This window comes from Oncorhynchus mykiss, chromosome 5 (genome assembly GCF_057628025.1).
Source record: "Oncorhynchus mykiss isolate SJ-2025 chromosome 5, ASM5762802v1, whole genome shotgun sequence".
Taxonomy (NCBI): Eukaryota; Metazoa; Chordata; class Actinopteri; order Salmoniformes; family Salmonidae; genus Oncorhynchus; species Oncorhynchus mykiss.
In genome coordinates this window covers 44,214,970-44,236,501 of record NC_143026.1, presented here as the reverse complement: position 1 = coordinate 44,236,501, position 21,532 = coordinate 44,214,970, and the positions used below count along the sequence as shown (strand labels likewise).

The 21,532-nt window shown below is 42.1% G+C and overlaps 1 protein-coding gene across 2 annotated transcripts in view; it reads left to right on the top strand.

Moving 5' to 3' along the window:
• LOC110523906 (contactin-associated protein-like 4) overlaps window positions 1–21,532 on the top strand; it is a 194,715-nt gene that overhangs the window by 95,789 nt on the left and 77,394 nt on the right. For both annotated transcript variants that reach the window (XM_021603042.3, XM_021603043.3), the window contains exons 6-10: window positions 6,782–6,963; window positions 8,135–8,275; window positions 12,550–12,850; window positions 13,105–13,254; window positions 14,202–14,373. In XM_021603042.3, the coding sequence (XP_021458717.3) occupies window positions 6,782–6,963; window positions 8,135–8,275; window positions 12,550–12,850; window positions 13,105–13,254; window positions 14,202–14,373 (946 nt within the window). The remainder of the gene's footprint in view (window positions 1–6,781; window positions 6,964–8,134; window positions 8,276–12,549; window positions 12,851–13,104; window positions 13,255–14,201; window positions 14,374–21,532) is intronic.

The following is a 21,532-nucleotide window of genomic DNA, read 5'->3' as shown; positions in this document are numbered from 1 at the left end:
ATTCTCCTTTTTCTAGTCCTCCCGGTTTTGACCCTTGCCTGTTTCTGGACTCTGTACCTGCCTGCCTGACCATTCTGCCTGCCTGGACCACGAGCCTGTCTGCCACTCTGTACCTCCTGGACTCTGATCTGGTTTTGACCTTTTTGTCTGTCTACGACCATTCTCCTGCCTATGCCTTTGGATGAATAAACATTGTAAGACTCCAACCATCTGCCTCCTGTGCCTGCATTTGGGTCTCGCCCTTTTGTAAATCTAATCTAGCTCAGTGTCTAGCTCTATATTTTAGTTTATTATTTCCCCTAACCCTACCACCCCTCCCCTAACCCTACTACCCCTCCCCTAATTGGAGTAAATTAATGGATAAACAATTCTTAGGCTTCTACATCCAGCTTATACATACTCTATACGTTTTACAGACAGGATATTTTACATTAGTTATCTTTTGTTTGTTTTTAGTCCCAGCCTTCATCATCTGGTTTAAACATCTCTAGAGACTATATCTCTCTCATCATTACTCATTGCCTAGGTTTACCTCCAATGTACTCACATCCTACCTTACCTTTGTCTGTACACTATGCCTTGAATCTATGCTATCGTGCCCAGAAACCTGCTCTTTTTACTCTCTGTTCCGAACGTGTTAGATGGCCAGTTCGTATAGCCTTTAGCCGTACCCTTATCCTACTTCTCCTCTGATCCTCTGGCGATGTGGAGGTTAATCCAGGTCCTGCCACCCCCCCAGGTGCTCTCATTTGTTGACTTCTGTAACTGTAAAAGCCTTGGTTTCATGCATGTTAACATTAGAAGCCTACTCCCTAAGTTTGTTTTACTCACTGCTTTAGCACACTCTGCCAACCCAGATGTCTTAGCCGTGTCTGAATCCTGGCTTAGGAAAACCACCAAAAACCCTGAAATCTACATTGCTAACTATAACGTTTTCCGCCAGATAGAACTGCCAAAGGGGGCGGTGTTGCAATCTACTGCAAAGATAGCCTGCAGAGTTCTGTATTACTATCTAAGTCTGTACCCAAACAATTTGAGCTTCTACTTCTAAAAATGCACCTTTCCAGAAATAAGTCTCTCACTGTTGCCGCTTGCTGTAGACCTCCCTCTGCCCTCGATACCATATGTGAATTGATTGCCCCCCATCTATCTTCTGAGCTCGTGCTACTAGGTGACCTAAACTTGGACATGCTTAACACCCCGGCTATCCTACAATCTAAGCTTGATGCCCTCAATCTCACACACATTATCAATGAACCTACCAGGTACAACCCCAAATCAGTAAACACGGGCACCCTCATAGATGTCATCCTAACTAACTCGCCCTCCAAATAGACCTCTGCTGTTTTCAATCAAGATCTCAGTGATCACTGCCTCATTGCCTGCATCTGTAAAGGGTCTGCAACCAAACGACCACCCCTCATCACTGTCAAACGCTCCCTGAAACACTTCTGCGAGCAGGCCTTTCTAATCGACCTGGCCGGGGTATCCTGGAATGACATTGACCTCATCCCGTCAGTAGATGATGCCTGGCTATTCTTTAAAAGTGCCTTCCTCACGATCTTAAATAAGCATGCCCCTCTCAATAAGCATGCCCCTTTCACTCCAGACCTGTCTGCCCTCATCGAATAGCCCCCGTGATGTGCAACTTTTCAGGGAAGTTAGGAACAAATATACACAGGCAGTTAGAAAAGCTAAGGCAAGCTTTTTCAAACAGAAATTTGCATCCTGTAGTACTAACTCAAAAAAGTTCTGGGACACTGTAAAGTCCATGGAGAATAAGAGCACCTCCTCCCAGCTGCCCACTGCTCTAAGGCTAGGAAACACTGTCACCACCGATAAATCCACTATAATTGAGAATTTCAATAAGCATTTCTCTACGGCTGGCCATGCTTTCCACATGGCTACCCCTACCCCGGTCAACTGCCCGGCACCCTCCACAGCAACTCACCAAAGCCCACACCATTTCTCCTTTACCCAAATCCAGATAGCTGCTGTTCGGAAAGAGCTGCAAAATCTGGACCCCTACAAATCAGCCTGGCTAGACAATCTGGACCCTCTCTTTCTAAACGTATCTGCCAAAATTGTTGCAACCCCTATTACTAGCCTGTTCTACTCTCTTTTGTATCGTCTGAGATTCCCAAAAATTGCAAAGCTGCCACGGTAATCCCCCTCTTCAAAGGGGGTGACACTCTAGACCCAAACTGCTACAGACCTATATCTATCCTACCCTGTCTTTCTAAGGTCTTTGAAAGCCAAGTTAACAAACAGATTACTGACCATTTCGAATCCCACCATACCTTTTCCGCAATGCAATCTGGTTTCAGAGCTGGTCATGGGTGCACCTCAGCCACGCTCAAGGTTCTAAACAACATCATAACCGCCATTGATAAGAGACATTACTGTGCAGCCGTATTCATCGACCTGGCCAAGGCTTTTGACTCTGTCAATCACAATATTCTTATTGGCAGACTCGAAAGCCTTGGTTTCTCAAATGATTGCCTCGCCTGGTTTACCAACTACTTCTCTGATAGAGTTCAGTGTGTTAAATCGGAGGGCCTGTTGTCTGGACCTCTGACAGTGTCTATGGGTGTGCCACAGGGTTCAATACTCGGGCCGACTCTCTTTCCTGTATACATCAATGATGTTGCTCTTGCTGCTGGTGATTCTCTGATCCACCTCTACGCAGACGACACCATTCTGTATCCTTCTGGCCCCTCCTTGGACACTGTGTTAACTAACCTCCAGACGAGCTTCAATGCCATACAACTCTCCTTCCGTGGCGTCCAACTGCTCTTAAACACAAGTAAAACTAAATGCATGCTATTCAATCGTTCACTGCCCGCACCTGCTCGCCCGTCCAGCATCCCTACTCTGGACGGCTCTGATTTAGAATACGTGGACAACTACAAATAGCTGGGTGTCTGGTTAGACTGTAAACTCTCCTTCCAGACTCTCCAATCCATAATTAAATCTAGAATTGGCTCCCTATATCGCAACAAAGCATCCTTCACTTATACTGCCAAACATACCCTCATAAAACTGACCATCCTACCGATCCTCGATTTTGGTGATGCCATCTATAAAATAGCCTCCGAGCGTCCAGTCTATCACAGTGCCATCCGTTTTGTCACCAAAGCCCCATACACTACCCACCATTGCGACCTGTACGCTCTCGTTTGTGTGTCCTCGCTTCATACTCGTCGCCAAACCCACTGGCTACAGGTTATCTACAAGTCTCTGCTAGGTAAAGCCATGCCTTATCTCAGCTCACTGGTCACCATAGCAGCACCCACTCGTAGCACGTGCTGCAGCAGGTATATCTCACTGGTCACCCCAAAAGCCAATTCCTCCTTTAGTCGTCTTTCCTCCCAGTTCTCTGCTGCCCTTGACTGGAACGAATTGCAAAAATCCCTGAAGCTGGAGACTCACATCTCCCTCACTAGCTTTAAACACCAGCTGTCAGAGCAGCTTACAGATCACTGCACCTGTACATAGCCCATCTGTAAACAGCCCATCTATCTACCTACCTCATCCCCATACTGGTATTTATTTATTTATTTTGCTCCTTTGCATCCCAGTATCTCTACTTGCACATTCATCTTCTGCCGATCTACCATTCCAGTGTTTAATTGCTATATTGTAATTACTTCGCCACCATGGCCTATTTATTTCCTTAACTTACCTCATTTGCACTCACTGTATATATACTTTTTGTTTTCTTTTGTTCTACTGTATTATTGACTGTATGGTTTGTTTATTCCATGTGTAACTCTGTGTTGTTGTATGTGTCGAATTGCTACGCTTTATCTTGGCCAGGTCGCAGTTGCAAATGAGAACTTGTTCTCAACTAGCCTACCTGGTTAAATAAAGGTGAAATTAAAAAATACCCTCAACCCCTCCCATCTATCTCTGAAGACCATCCAGTTTTGATTTCTATCTGCCATATATTTTTCCACTGTGTTGTGACGCGTCACAAAAATTCTGCACCTTTCTATTCTCATAGTTTCTACTGATTGTAAATTAAAGAGACAACATTTTGCTAAGAGTATTACATTATTGATCGATTGACTTTGACATTTCAAATCACTCTGCAGTGCCATTTGCAAAGTTAGCTCCAAGTAAATGTTGCAGTTTTTCAGCCATTCCTGAACCTGCGACCAAAACCAAGTTTCATATGGGAAGTACCAAAAGAAGTGATCTAATGATTCTGCAGAGCTGCGATGGTTGTATCCTTCATGTATTCTAATGGTTGCAAGAATTTTGTATAATTAAAGGGAAAAATTCAAAGTTTTGAATCCGGTGTGGTTTTGTGGTACATCGAAAATCTATTCCCAAACTATTTTGCAACCTGTATGGTGCAGCTGTCAATGTTTTGGTCCTTAAATAAAACTGGTATACTTTTTTATTTTTCACAATTTTCTATAGCCAATTTTTGTATTTAATACAGGGCCGACAGACAAGTTCCTTACCTTTTTCCCCTTTCCACTTGCCTCCTCCATTTTTGTGAAAATGCTGCCATCAGTTGGTTGTAATTTTGAGACCGGCAGTCTTTTTTTTGAGACCGGCAGTCTATAAACCTAAGTCAGAGCAATTATATGGCAACAAGCCTTGCTCTCGTCATTCTTAATGACTTTAACCTTTCTGTCAATGATACATGTAGACCAGAGGAGGCAGGTGGGAGGAGCCCATCCTCCTATAGCGCCTTCCACCAGCATCTGATGTAGACCTGCAGGATTATTTTCCTGCTGTAGCAAACTGTATCTAATTAAGATCCTACATCTGAATTTGAGCCAATTTGCTACAGCAGGAACATAATCATGCAGCAACAGGAAATTTGAATTATTATGTGGATTATAATTAATGGACATTTGTGTAGGTGTTGATACATTTTTACTTGGGGCAAATCAAGTCTGACATTTCTAAGTGGAAATTACAAACTTTTAGAAGCCTTTTTGAAACACAAACACACTACAAGTTTGCATTTCCATTCTCAGCAACAAAATATCAAATTAAGATCCTACATCTCTAGATATTATTATTTATTGCCCTAATTGGTAATCTGATTTAAAGTTGCAGCAAACGACGGTAACATAATTGCATAAATACAATTCAATTATTCTCTTTTCAGGCTGTCCCCCTGAGTATTCCAGTTTATTCTCCAGCAAATATAATGACATTAAATAAACTAGATCTTTCCCATCAACAAAATTTATTCTGGAATTTCTCTTCGAAAAATGGTTTCTCATCCCCCCAATAGAGTTCCAGACACTTGTAGAATCTATGCCAAGGTGCATTTAAGATTTTCTGGTTTGTGGTGGCCCAACACCCTATTAAGACACTTTATGTTGGTGTTTCCTTTATTTTGGCACCTACCTGAACATAAAAAGGCTGTTTTCAGATGGCCGTCTCAACAAATGACTTTGTGTAGAATATATAATATGTAGAAAGATGCTGTACCTTGCTGTGTGCTCGTTGTCATCTATTTTTCTATTTCTATTCCCAAAATGTCTTCTTTAACATCACTGTACCCGAGCAGATGTTCACCTGCATGGTTTATTTAAATGTTGTGTCTCAAATGGGTCTTGGTTAAAAGGGTACCATTTGGGATGTATCCTGGGTTTTGGAAGTCCTGTTTATAACAGCACTGCTCTTAATTACAAAGTTATCCGTGCTCAGATCTTGACACTGTGAGATAGCGACAACCTCGTCCAATCTTACCCTCTGAAAGATTGATCACGAGGAGAGTTGTTAAAGTTTGACACCAGAGCAAAATAATGTGTTTTTAAGACACTAACTCTGCCACGAGACTCCTCCCTCACATCTGCTCACGGGGATTAGTTGTGGGCCTTAGAGCACCCTACTCCCTATGTACAGTAGTGCACTACTTTTGACCAGAGCTCTATTGGCCCTGGTCAAAAGTAATGCTCTAAATAGTGAATAGGGGTATTTGGGAGGCACCCTAGGTTTAGGCCACACTGCCTTGGTGACGGAATAAGTTTGCAGCTCAGTTAATCAATACCAATAAACTGATATTTATTTGTTTGTGAGGCTCGCCCTCAAAACCTCTTCAATGTGCCCCATCCCCATCTCTTCTCAACTAATCTGACATCATACAAATAACATCTACATAATTGATGTGTTAAAGTGACACACATTCGTAATTTCCAGAGGTCCGTGCAGCATGCAATCTCTGTTAATGATGTTGTTGCCTCTGTTTGATTCTCAAATGCACCCTATTCCTTATGCAGAGCATGTGTTTTATGGGCTCTGGTCAAAATTAGTGCACTGTGTAGGGACTAGGGCGCACACAAATCTCCTGTCTGAGGTTCAATAAACTGTCTATTGTAGTTTAAAACATTGAAACACTGAGCAGTTAAGATCTTTGCACTACTCAACTTTTTTCCCCTGAGTCACTTCGGTTGACTGCTTGGAAGTCATGTTGCTTGATAGATTGAGTAGTTGACTGGCGCCTCTCTTACTGCTATGTGTATCTTTTGAATATTTCAGTATGTGGTGACCTAAACACTGAAAACCAGTTGTTGCTTGTGGCACTTTACCTGGGAGGATGAGCTCATATTAATAGCTGGAATGGTATCAAACACATCAAAAACATGGGTTCCATGTGTACGATACCATTCTGTTTGTTCCATTCCAGTCATAACTATGAACCATCCTCCCCTCACCAGCCTCCACTGCTGGAAACATTCCTTCTTCTAGCATTGCTTGTCCTAGAAAGGAGAACGCTTTCACTTCTACCAGACTCTGTGTTGTATTCTAGGTAAAAGTGCCTCTCCTGGTCCTGAGAGCCACACGGTCGTGTCACTGGGTAGTCTTCTAGATGACCTGCACTGGCACCATGTAGCCATCGAGCGCGTTAGCGGCCATGTCAACTTCACTGTGGATAAAAGCACTCAGCAGATCCAGGTCCCTGCAGAGCTCAGTCCTTTTGAGATAAACGAGGTGTGTTGTATGTGACCTGTTCCTCAAATCATTCCACAGATACATTGACACACACACACACACACACACACACACATGCACACACACACACACACACACACACACACACACACACACACACACACACACACACACACACACACACACACACACACACACACACACACACACACACACACACACACACACACACACACACACACACACACACAGCCATTCCTGCATTCTCTCATGCTCTCCCAAATAGCATGCACCATTTGTCTCCAACAGATGTGCTCACAGATACTGTACAATGTACACACACAGGGGAGACACACACAGGGGAGACACACACACAAACAATAAAACCTATATGTTTTAGTAATAGAGTTGTAGCTTTCTATAACGGATGTCTAATAGCCACTGAATTCCCTACAAGAGTGATTCATCCAAGGCCGTACAAAATAATATTCTAATCAATAACAGTCAAATTACCAAATTGCCCTCAAGTGGCCTCATGGGAGGAATGGTAACATTTTTCATAATTATTTTATCTTTATGCCCAAAATCCACTATTTCTATGTCAAAAAGTTTTGTTATATTTGTCTTCTGTGATGTATATAAAGTGTAAAATTGGGATTCAAACTCAAAGTTGAATACATTTCAGCTCTATCTGACATGGTGCAGGTATCTTCCTTCTTTAAGCCCATAACCATGTGTGTGAGGTGTAGATTTTTGTTTCAAAGTAGATTTGTTTAAGACTACCAAGAAACACTCTGCATGCCCCTGATTTAGCCCATTTCAGTTAAAGGTTAACCCGACCTCCATGTAATATTTCTAGACTGTTTTCAATAAATGGGAGTTGGAAATCATTTTCTATTGAAATTGAAACACAATTCACTTCTGGTCATAGTCTATGTAAGACCTACTGAGACAGTTATGTGTACAGTGCCATTCTTGACCCTACCTAAATACACAACATCTGATCATTACTTCACTTTACTTTAATGTGATAGTGACTTACTTTACTTGGCCTTTTATTACTTCCTAAATATCGGTCATTGATGAACCACTTCCAATCCTATTCTATCACCACTAGTTCAAGCATGTTCCTATGTCATAGTCGCTTGTCATGATAATGTAGATAAGAACATTTTAGAATGTTAACATTGGCTGGATGTTCTTTCACAAGATAAGCTTTGGTGGCGTCCAGTGCCATGGAACACAGATGGTTCTGTCCAGGAGGAACTTCCATGGGTGTCTTGAGAACCTTCTCTGGAATGAGGTGAACGTCAATGATCTGGCCAAGCAGCGCCAGAAGGTCTCCATCACGGTATGTTACCTCAGCCTTGGTCGTACAGTGCAGTGTTTCCCAACTCCAGTCCTCCAGTACCCTCAACAGCACACATTTTTTGTTATAGCCCCGGAGAAGCACACCTGATTCAATTTGTCAACTAATCATCAAGCTCTCATTGAGTTTGTCTGGGGCTACAACAAAAATGTGTGCTGTTGGAGGTTCTGGTATAGTGCACATCGGAAAAAGTTTTCAGGTGTGCACTAGTTCAGGTAGTCCCTTCCCGTTTAAAATCCGTTTTCATCTGTTTGGTGTTTAGAGAATACGACCCTGGGGAACTTTGGATGGTTTGTACTGTGCGTATCCTCTGACCTGGTTTCAAGTAGTATTTGTTTTCTTTCAAATACAGTAGTTGACCTTGATTGAGTTTGACTGGCTGTGGAATAGTCCAAAACTGCAAATGTATTTAAAAAATAACAGATATTTGAGCCCAGGTCAGTTTCTGTGTGGTGATGTGTATATTGAGCTGTATTTTTTTGGAGTTGCATTGGAAAATAACAAACATCCTCAACTGTTTGAGGTTTGGAAGGTGCTTGCACCCTGCTTTAACCTGACAAAGAATTGTGTATATACTGGACAGCTGTTGTAGTCAACACTAGGGCTGGCACCCCCCAAGAAAGCTAACAGCTGACTGAAGACGGGACGGTCAGGCATTTTTGCGGTTGAGTCTATTTCTGCCATAACATGGACTCTTAACAACATGAAGAAACTTTGTTACTTACTTTCTGAAACAAGCAAACAAGTCTTTGGTTTCTCCCACAATGCAGTAGCGCACAGAAATATAATTATTAAAACTGGCTTGGAACCTCTAACCCTGACAATTTGACTGGTAAACTCATGGGTACACTCGCAATGGCTGCCTGGTATTGTGATGCAAAAATGTCCATGGTTGTGTAGAATGTTTTTTTTTCAAATGATGTTAACTGATGCATTGAATTAGGATTTAGAATACTTACATTTTATTTAACCTTTATTTTATCTCATACTGAGACCAATGTTTATTTAACAGGTGAGCCCTGAATGACATAAATTACCGAAATTAAACACATCACAAATGAAAGCAGAAAGGAAAAACACGGTCCTAAAAAACAATAAGGTCCTTAGTCAGCGTTCTGAATCGCCCTAGAGGCACCAGAACATCAAGTTTAAGAACAGTTTGAAGATTGTTCCACAAATAAGGTGCAAAAAAAACAAAAAGCTGATTTACCTAACTCAGTAGAGACCAAAGTAATTTCCAGAGTTAGCCGTCCATGAGACAGGGTGTGGTAGCTTGTATGTCTAAAGTTTAGTAATGATATTATGGGACTATTTGTAAAAGGGCATTATTAAAAATGATAGTGTATCAAGCTACGTGACATCAAAGAGGGCTTTTCTGATGTAGAATGCAGTGATGAGTACTAAAAATGTTGGCGGTAATAAAGCGCTATGATAAACGCCATCTAACGGCTTTAACGACGTGGCAGCTGCGTTCATATAGATGTGGACACGGTCTAGGAGCATCGACTGAATAATCTGCGACCTGCTATATAACAAGATTTCTATAGAAGCCCATTTTTATTCTCAGCTTCTTAACTAACTCGTCAATATGCTTTTTAAAAGACAGCTTTTCATCTATCCAGACGCTCAGATATTTGTAAGCAGGGACACACGATCAATATGGACACCATCCAAACTACATATGCTTAAATCATCTGATTTATTTTTCATGTGCTCTAGAGAATAACATATACTTTGTTTTACCGGCATCCAGTACTAATTTCAGGTCAATAAAGTTTTTCTGTAATACTATGAAGGCAGACTGTAGTTCAGATAGAGCCTAGTCAACCGTGGGGGCAATAGCATTCAAAACAGTATCATCGGCATACAATGCAGGTTACAATTATTTTAGAGACAAGTCGATATTGTTAATGTAATGTATTAAAAACTACAGGACTCAGAATCGATCCCTACGGGACACCTTTCATAATATCCAGGAAACCTGATTTAACACCTTCTGTAGATATACACTGAGTTCCTTCTGTCAAGTCATTTTTAAACCATTTATGTGCAGGCTGATCTAGGCCAATTGAGGAAAGCCTCTAAATTAGCAGCGAGTGATCAACAGTATCGAAAGCCTTTGACAGGTCAATGAATAGGGCAAAATGTTGCCTTTTATCCATACAGTTAACCACATCATTTGTAACTAGGGATGCAGCAGTGATAGTGCTATGACCTGGTCTAAAAACCCGACTGATATTCATTTTAGAATAGATTTCAAAGATATGAAAGTTCTTAGCTGAGAATTAATCAAGTATTCTAATAATTTAGCGAGCCAATAATGTTTAGAAATAGGCCAATAATTATTTAGTACCAGATATATTCGTCAGGTAAAAAATATGGGTTAATGATTCAGCAATCAGGGGGGGGGGGGGGGCAGAGAGCTGCAGCAAAAATGGATCAAGCATATCCGCCCCAGCGGATTTTTTTTATTACCTCAATTTTAAGCAAGGCATCTAACACATCACTGTAGTAAATTGTTGAAATTAAAATAAAGATTAACTATGAAGTTGACAGATTAACCGTTGAGTCAGCTAGAGGCTGATTGACTGACCAGGGTCAATTAAACCACTGTTTAAAAAGCCTGCAGAGATAAAAATTATGATTAATAGCCTCACTTATCCCATTCTTCTCAGTTATGATACCAGAGTAAGACAGACCTTGCTTATGCAGGGATGAAGAGGAATTTGTAAACTTCAGTTAATTTGCTGTTTTCTGAAATTTAGAAAGATCACCAGCAGAGTCAAAGATGGAGCTGAAAAACTAGAGATGCCAAGAGTGTGCAAAGCTGTCATCAAGGCAAAGGATGGCTACTTTGATTTGTTTAACACTTTTTTGGTTACTACATGATTCCATATGTTATTTAATAGTTTTGATGTCTTCACTATTATTCTACAATTCTACAAAATAGTAAAAATAAAGAAAAACCCTTGAATGAGTATTTGTGTCCAAAATTTTTCTTAAACGAGATCGTACATCTGTTTCTCAATTGTCTGAAAGATTGCCAGCACATGCAGTCAAGAGCGGAGTAAAAATGAAGTAAATAAAAATGAAAGAATGCTATTCAAGAAGTTATTACGGTGACATTGATAATTTGCTGTCATCTAAAATGCTATGACCGTCACAGCCCTACTCAATACAAAAATGGGTTATTTTCATGTTGATTGGTCCATTAATTAATTCAACAAATCCATGATGAGAAGGGTATAGGGAGCAGAGAGTCTTCTTTTGTGGAGCTAAATCCCTCTAGATGGTATTTAGCTCTCTCTTGAACACATTTCCATCTTGTAAATGATTACCTTAACCACTCCAATATGAAGTAGGGAAAAATGATAAATAATCCGCGTGGAAAAGATTTTTAGGTTTTGCACTGAAAAGAATAAACACCCTCAATCTAAAAAAGAGATTATCAGTAGCCAGAGATGAGACATTACCACTTGTTTAAATGTAATAAGGATGTTAATGAGGGTAATGATTTCATTAAAGCCAGCCAAAGGATTATACTTTAAGGACATAACATTTTCTTTGTCATTTTTCTGGGCCTGAAGTTTCTGTTCAGTACTGTAGCACACTGTAAGCACTTTACACTACATGTGTTGCTGCATATCACTTTGACTGCTACTGTTTCCCTCTTGCAGTTACTGAACAGCAAAGCCAAACTGCTATAAAGATACCTCCCTGATATCCCTTTGGGCTAGACAGTACTGTAATACATCACTTTTGCTGCCTCAGCAAGGGACCATGAAACCTTAATTTCTACCAGTATCCAACAACAATGGCCAACATACTAGATGTCCAAACCGTACTCTCAGACACACAGACAGCCTGCAGTCATTACTAAAGAAATCTGCATTTAACTAACCTGTTTAAATCCTAACTGAACGCTGTGCTCACCGTTGTTTTAGCTGAAGCAAAACAATGGTTGAGCGCAGCGCTCAGTATGGTTTAGCCAGTTTAGCTTTTGACACCAGTCCTCTTTGTTTGCTCTGCTAATGTCCTGAGACCATGTCACTATAAGTTTGAGGACTGGATGATAATATGTATTATGAATGTCCTCCTTCAGGAAATGTAGCTGATTAGCTCGATCTCTTCTATTGCTATTCCCGATTTACTCAGGTCAGATGTCCCTTAGCTTTATTTCACCTTCTTGCTGAGGTCTAATTAAGATTTATGTTTTTCATATTTCAATATTATTATCGATTTTTTTTCTTCTTTAGGGCAATGTGACCTTTACTTGTGCTGAGCCGGTCTCCGTCCCAGTGACGTTCGCTGGCGCCCAGAGTTTCCTCCAGTTGCCGGGTGCAGCTCTACAGCAGAGAGACGCAGGTGGCGGCGGGGTTGCCTTGGTGGCGGTTGGTGTGGCGATCAGCCTGCAGTTCCGGACCTGGAACAGAGCGGGCCTTCTGTTAACCTTTGACCTCCAGCAGCAGGTGGGGAGCCTGTGGCTCTACCTGAGCGAGACCAGAGTCCGGCTGCAGATACACAAGGCTGGCAGGATCCTACTGGACGTTGTCACAGGTCAGATCAATAGTAACATCTGGTTGACGTTTTATTTTTTATGTTCCATGTGCTGTTTTTATTTCAGGAAATAACAGTCTTATTACCCTAGATCATTGGTTAATCACTAATCACTGGAAAAGGAAAACGTCCTTGTTGCGCCCTAAGACTTTGTTATGCGGGAATATCGAGTTATCTGAGAGCAGCTTACTGTTGTGAAACACTGACTCTTGCGCATTGTTGTTGTGTATGTTCTGTGTATGTTCTGTCTATAGGGTTTGGTCTGAACGACGGCCAGTGGCATTCAGTAGACCTGACTGCAAGAAGAGGTCGTCTGACCATCACTGTGGATAAAGAGGAAAGCTCCACAGCTCATGCCAGCCCATCTTTCCCTGTGGTGTCAGGAAACAACCTCTTCTTTGGAGGTAAGAGAGAGCAACACACTTACATCAGACATTGGACCCCAAGTTTTTCCTGACTGTGTCACATGACCAGAAAAAACTCTGGGCCCTAAGTGTAAATACTGCTTGGATTTCCAAGGACTAACCCTAATTGTAGTTAGATAGGCAAGTGTAACTTTGACTACTGTTGGTGCATAAATGTATCAAGATTTGAATTGGACCAGTAGCGATTGATCTCAGGGCTTAGTGCAAAGAAGCATATAACTTCTTAACCAGACTGCAGGATCTGTCCTCCTCCAATTTAGCTTCCTTTAGAGCAGTGTTTCTCTGTTTGGCTTCTGAGCTGCTCTCTCTGTCCCCCTCTCCTCTCACCTCTCCTCCTCCTAATCCTCCTCTTCCATCTCTTTAGCTCTTCTCAGTTCTCTCTGTTCTGCTTCTGAGCTGTTCTCTCTGTCCTCCTCTCTTCTCGCCTCTCCTCCCCTCCTCCTCTTGCTCCTCCTCATCCTCCTTCTCATCTTTAGTGCCCTTCATTTCTCCATCAGTTCTGCTTCTGAGCTGGTCTTTCGGTCCCTCTCCTCGCCTCCTCTCAGCAAAGGCTCTTCAGCAGGCTTGTCATGCCATTTAATTACCTTTAGCCAGCAGTGTAACCAGAGAGCCAAGCAGGCAGGCAGCACCAGCTCAGTGTCCACGGTCTAAACACACTCGAAACCAGGCAGAATAACACTTATGCTTAGAAAATCTCCTGTGTTCAACACTTGGCCTTGAGCTTGACTTGCGCTATATGGTATTTTTTCTAGACGATCATGAATATACTCTGCTTCGCTACTGTATGAACAATGTACATTCATATATGATACCACATATCTACGCAATTCTTTATCATGGGGTAATGGCCTTAATTGCCACCTGTCTTCTGTAAGTCCTACTAGGCAATGGCTATTGATTGATGGCTATCGTTTGGTCTAACACAGGTTGCCCGGATAGCAAGAATAACCAGGAGTGCAGAAACCCTTTCAACGTGTTCCAAGGTTGTATGAGACACATCCGTGTGGATAACAATGCTGTGGATCTGATCAAGGTGCAACAGATGCTGATAGGAAATTACAGCGACCTGCAGATTGACATGTGTGGAATCATCGACAGGTCAGTACAATAAAATACTCCCTGATTGGATTGTTACTAGGGTTTCAAAACTTTCCCAAAAGTCCAGGTTTTCCTGAAAGTCTGGTGGAAGCATTCACAGATTTCCTGTTTATTCCCCGCTGATTGCAGGAATCTTCTAACCGGGATTCTGGAAAACCTAGGCATTTTGGGAAAAGTATCGGCATTTTGTAACCTTAAAAATACTTTTACCAATGCATTATCTTCCTGGGTTCACACACATACACCCAAACTTGATACAACTTGTACAAGGTACACTGACAAACTGAGTGTGTGGACTATTGGATGAACTTATCGAATTATGAAAGCTCCTGATTCAACTTCGTGAGTGTGTACATTTTGCAGAGACTGTATTTGCTAGATGTAGTTCTGTGTTGATTTGAAGATTTTTTTTTCTTCAATTAAATGTTTAGGTTACAGGTTTAATTTTGCTAGACAGAGAACTCTGTGTGCATTGTTTGCTTGTCACTCGAACGCTTACCTATTAAATCCTAAGATCTTCTCCTCTGCTTCTTTTGATTGTTTTCTCACCTAACTTTATAAGAAGTGGAACCTTTTTTGAGATGAGATGTGCTATTTTGACAATACAATTTATTTACAATACAACAGTGGAAAGTGAAAGGGAGAGATTACACCACCATGTTGTGTCACACAGATGAGGAATCAGCAGAAGGTACAAGATGGGTCCCACATGAAATATGGAAATATGGAAATATAGACTTATTGTTCAGTGGAGGCCATAGTTTGGAAATAAGCACTGTCACGTTCCCTGCAGAATACGATTTGTTACAATTATGTCATTGCTTCGGCTGCCCTGTCAACTTTAAGCTGTAGTTTAGTTTAGAGCGATTGGTTTGTTTCTTATTCCCGTCTCTTCGCTTGTCTTTCTTTGGCTTTACGTTGCTATCCGTTTGGTCAGTATCTCCCATCGCCTTCCTCTTATATTGTCATTGCCGTTACGGCCATTATCATCAAAGTCATCATCATTTTTATCCCCCATTATCATTCTTATCATCACCACCCTCATACTAGTCGTCACCATCACTGCAATCACCCCTCCACTATCACCATCTATCAGTATTGTTATTGTGTGCATCCCAAATGGCACCCTTTTCACTATATAGTGCACTACTTCTGACCATAGGCCCTGGCCTGGCCGCATAATAGGGAATAGGGTGGGTGCTATTTGGGATGCAGACATTGTTATCTTCATCTTCGCCATAGTTCTTCCCGTTATCCACCATCTATTCCAGATCGCATTTGATATGAAAGAGACAGCGAGTCAAAGCCACCAAAGAGCAGAGCTAATGGATTACTGTCGGCTTCCTCCACGCCCAAATAGGAAAACAATTAATGGGACAATTATCTACTCTCCTTGTGGCCATACATACTCTCACACACAAACACACACACACACAGTTTTAGCTATGTCTGTCTGTACTGCTTCTACATAGTCATCAAAGAGAGAGAGAGAAATATCTCCTGCTTCACTGATTTTAATTGAATATCTGCACGTTTGTAAATGTATCCTATTATTTCATTGTCCCCCACAATGAAATCTGGGAGGGGACTGTAAACTAGGGTGAATGATGTATCTTCCCATGGAGATCGGGCATTTACAAAATTACTCTGATTGGCCCAAGGTGTGTGTGTGTGTGTGTGTGTGTGTACGGTGCATTCAGAAAGTATTCACACCCCTTGAATTTTTCCACATTTTGTTGTGTTACAGCCTGAATTTAAAATGGAGTACATTAAGATTGTTTCAGTTGCCTAGACACAATACTCGCTTATAAAACGATATACAGTATATTATAGGGATGTGGTAGCCTAGCCTACTGGTGATGTTAAACAGTTGAGATCTGATATGCTGCGTAACGCAAGACGAGACGTAGGCCAATGTCATAGGCCAGGGATGGGCAACTTTGATAGGGGTAGGGGCCACAACAAATCACAACTCATCACGAGGGGCAGCAGTTGCTTACGTACTAACCAAATATTCCAAGATTTCCATAAAACAGCCTCACATATGTGATCTCTCATTTCTGCACCACAAAAGTTTGCGCAAGGCAAAAGAGTAGGTTAGGTGTGCTTCAATTACTCATTCAGGGCAGCAGACTGCAGGCGTGTAGAGCTACCTGAGCGCACCGGAGCTTCGCTCTGCCACTTCTCACAATGGTGCTTGTTTACTACAGTTAGATCAAAGCTGAATCAATGTCGTGTTTTCGGAAAGTATTCAGACCCCTTGACTTTTTCCACAATTTATGATACAACCTTATTCTAAAATGGATTAAACAATTTTTTCCCCTCATCAATCTACACACAATACCCCATAATGACAAAGCAAAAACAGGTTTTTAGAAATGTCAGCAAATGTTTAAAAATATTGCATTTACATAGGTAATCAGACCTTTACTCAGTACTTTGTTGAAGAACCTTTGTCAGCGATTACAGCCTCGAGTCTTCTTGGATACAGCTTGGCACACCTGTATTTGGGGAGTTTCTCCCATTCTTCTCTGCAGATCCTCTCAAGCTCTCTCAGGTTGGATGGGGAGCATCACTGCTCAGATATTTTCAGGTCTCTCCAGAGATGTTAGATCGGGTTCAAGTCCGGGCTCTGTCTGGGCCACTCAAGGACATTCAGAGACTTATCCCGAAGCCACTCCTGCGTTGTCTTGCCTGTGTGCCAGTTTTCCTCCAGACCTCATGCTTGACATCCAGGCCAAAGAGCTCAATCTTGGTTTCATCCAACCTGATAATCTTATTTCTTATGTCTGAGAATCCTTTAGGTACCTTTTGGTAAACTCCAAGAGGCTTCCGTCTGGACACTCTACCATAAAGACCTGATTGGTGGAGTGCTGCAGAGATGGTTGTCCTTCTGGAAGGTTCTCCCATCTCCACAGACAAACTTTGGAGCTCTGTCAGAGTGATCGTCGGGTTCTTGGTCATGTCCCTGACTAAGGCCCTTCTCCCCCGATTGCTCAGTGTGGCCGGGCGGCCAGCTCTAGGAAGAGTCTTGGTGGTTCCAAACTTCTTCCATTTAAGAATGATGGGGGTCAGTGTGTTCTTGGAGACCTTCAATGCTGCAGAAGTCTTTTGGTACCCTTCCCCAGATCTGTGCCTCAACACAATCCTGTCTCGGAGCTCTACAGACAATTCCTTCGTCCTCATGGCTTGGTTTTTCCTCTGACGTGCACTGTAAACTGTGGGACCTTATATAGGCAGGTGTGAGCCTTTCCAAATCATATCCAATCAGTTGAATTTACCACAGGTGGACTCCAATCAAGTTGTAGAAACATCTCAAGGATGATCAATGGAAACAGGATGCACCTGAGCTCAATTTCGAGTCACATAGCAAAGGGTCTGAATACTTATGTAAATGTAATATATCAGTGTATCAGTGTAAATTTTCTAAAAACCTACTTTGGCTTTGTCATTATGAGGTATTGTGTGTAGATTGATGTGGAAAATCATTTAGCTCTGTAACGTAACCGGTATAAATACTTTCTGAATGCACTGACAGCCCTTCAAATGATTGGATTCAGCTATTTCAGCCACACCCGTTGCTGACAGGTGTATAAAATCGAGCACACAGCCTTGCAATCTCCACAGACAGACAATGGCAGTAGAATGGCCAGTACTGAAGAGCTCAGTGACTTTCAATGTGGCACCGAACCAACAAGTCAGTTCGTAAAATTTCTGCCCTGCAAGAGTTTCCCCGGTCAACTGTAAGTGTTGTTATTGTGAAGGGGAAATGTCTTGGAGCAACAACAGCTCAGCTGTGAAGTGGTAGGCCACACAAGCTCACAGAATGCTACCACCGAGTGGTGTAAAGCTCACCACCATTGGAATCTGGAGCAGTGGAAAAGCCTTCTCTGGAGTGATGAATCACGCTTCACCATCTGGCAATCTGGATATATATCTGGATATGTATATGAGGATATTAGGAGGATACTGCCCCAATGCATAGTGCCAACTGTACAGTTTGGTGGAGGAAGATTACTGGTCTGGGGCTGTTTTTCATGGTTCAGGCTAGGCCCCTTAATTCCAGTGAAGGGAAATCTTAACGCTACAGCATAAAATGACATTTTAAATGATTCTGTGATTCCAACTTTGTGGCAATAGTTTGGGAAAGGCCCTTTCCTGTTTCAGCATGGCAATGCCCCTGTTTACAAAGCGAGGTCCATATAGAAATGGTTTGTTGAGATTGGTGTACTTGAGAGCCCTGATCTCAACCCCATCGAACACCTTTGGGATGAATTGGAACGCCGACTGCAAGTCAGGCCTAATCGCCCAACATCAGTGCCCGGCCTAACGTATGCTCTTGTGGCTGAATGCAAGCAAGTCCCCGCAGCAATGTTCTTACATTTAGTGGAAAGGCTTCCCAGAGGAGTGGAGGCTGTTATAGCAGCAAAGGGGGTACCAACTCCATATTAATGCCCATGATTTTGGAATGAGATGTTTGACGAGCAGGTGTTCACATACAATGGCAACCATGCACAACATACTTGTATGACTGTGTCTTTTCATATACCACTCAGTGAAATACCTGTACGATATTTATAGTAAGTTGTACTTGGAGAAAATCGTAACTCACTAAAATGAAAATGGATGGCCCTCCTTTCAGTAAAATATATTTTTATCCGACCGTCCCTGAACACTTGAAAAAAAACAAGTGACCCTCCCCTATACCCAAAGTAATAATTAAAACATAAAGAGGATTCCAGAGAACATGCCTACCACTAACCCTCACTTATAGGACAGACCAGAGCAATCGATATGCTGTTTTAAAAATTACATGACAACGTGCAAACATTACATGGCAAAGTGACAATTTGTATAGGGCTTAGAGCTGCTGGCCAGAAGGTTGTGGGTTTGCCGACCACCATGGATAAGGGTAGGGGTAAAAAATATCTCCTTCCAAAAAAGCATTGCATGAATCTATCATTGCATTTGTGTGTCTGAGAAGAAGTAGCCTTTTAAAAACGTATTATATATCTCCTTGACTATAAAAGGTTGTAACTCAATCTCTGAATGTCATAGAGATGGCCCAAGTACTTTGTTTACAGCAAAAAGCATTGCGGACTACAGCGCTGTTATAGTTTGCTTTGTATAATCTGCTCCTTTTTTATTCTCCTAAATGGTATACTTACAAGGGGTAGGTACACCATTACAAGGGGTAGCTATGCTTTTTGCTATTTTATTTAACAAAAGGTATGGCGTACCCCCTTCAATTTGAGCCCTGGCTTTAACTTGACGCACCAAGCCCTTCACTGACACATAGATATTTAAAGAGTCCATGAGGAGGTGGAGGAATTGGCTGACAAATCTATGGATAGCAGCCTATACTTTTGTCTGTCAAACGGGTAGGCCTACCTCTTATTTCTTAAATAGGAAGAAATCGGCTCCAACACAAAGTCCTCTTGTTGTTAGCAGAGCCTAATTAAAATGAACACTCTTCAAATTAATTACGCCTTCTCTAATTAGCGTCCACGTTCTGTAAACTTCAAACTGTCCCTTATGTGTTAGTAAACATGCAGTCAGAGAGGGGTTTGGGATTTTCTTTTTTCACTGGACAGAATCACATAGTAAAAACGTTTCCAGCCAGCAGAAATAACGTTTTCATCTTCTAACTCCATTTAACAGACATTACTGTGGTGTAATGTTAGGGGAGGGGGGGTGAAATAATTTATTGAGAACCACAACTTTCTTCTCATTTCAGTGGAACTTATTACATCTGCAGGCGCGTATGTGTGCGTGTTGGCACGTGCGAATGTGCGCATGTTTGTGTGTCAGCTGTAGAGAGAAACCGACAAGAGTCTAACAGATAGGTTGAAAAAATGACAAAATGTAATGGATGTAGTGCATATCCATCAAATTATATTATTTTATTTAAAAATAATTTTAATAATAATTTTTCTCCCCAATTCCATGGTATCCATTTGTTGTAGTAGCTACTATCTTGTCTCATCGCTACAACTCCCGTACGGACTCGGGAGAGACGAAGGTTGAAAGTCATGCGTCCTCCGATACACAACCCAACCTGCTTCTTAACACAGCACGCATCCAACCCGGAAGCCAGCCGCACCAATGTGCCTGAGGAAACACCGTGTACCTGGCAACCTTGGTTAGCACGCACTGCTCCCGGCCCGCCACAGGAGTCGCTGGTGCGCGATGAGACAAGGACATCCCTACCGACCAAGCCCTCCCTAACCCAGACGACGCTAGGCCAATTGTGCATCGTAACCGGTCACGGCCGGTTACGACAGAGCCTGGGCGCGAACCCAGAGTCTCTGATGGCACAGCTGGCACTGCAGTACAGCGCCCTTAACCACTGCGCCACCCGGGAGGCTCATCAAATTATACTCAACCATATCTAATGAGTGCCACACATTTCAGTACTATCTATTAAACATTAGGAAAATTGTTAGATTCAAACACCAAGGACCGCTTTCCCAGACACAGACTACACTGACAGTGTTGCCTTAAAAGCATTTTCAATGGACCTTCTCAGCTGAGCATGCCTATCAGTCCAGGAAAAATGCTTAGGCCTGGATTTAATCAGATCGAGCATTAACCAGCGTTGGCCGACATCCACATAGCAGATGTGGCGGTGTTGGAGGTGCAACTGCTGTATGAACTAACATATCGGTGAGCGGCTGCTCTCATGTGTCACAAACCACTCCCTTTACTTATTATCCCTACTGCGTTAAAAGTTCAAAACAGCACTATCGATGTTGGAAATAGCCTAATGACTCAAATGTCGAAACATAATTCATTTGGATTTGGATCGGGGGATTTATGCATAGTAGTCTAATTAGAGTGTTTGAACGTCTAATTTGGCTGCATGGGATTTGTCATATACTCGGGTGTGGTTATACTCGGGTGTTGTTTCGCTGCATGTGGTAAGGCAACACAAGGAGCCGATTGTGGATTTGGCAGCACTGACGCAGTTCCACCTCTGATACTGCCAAAACAGCGCTATGCAGATGTCAATCTGATTGAATCCAGCACTTAATCTGGGTTCAGAAACCTGGCCTGAAAACCTGAAAAATTGTGTGCTAAAATAAAAATATAATGTTTGACAAGCCTGCTGACTAGGTTATATTCTAGAAGTGAATTTCAGGGTGGTGGAAGGGGCAAA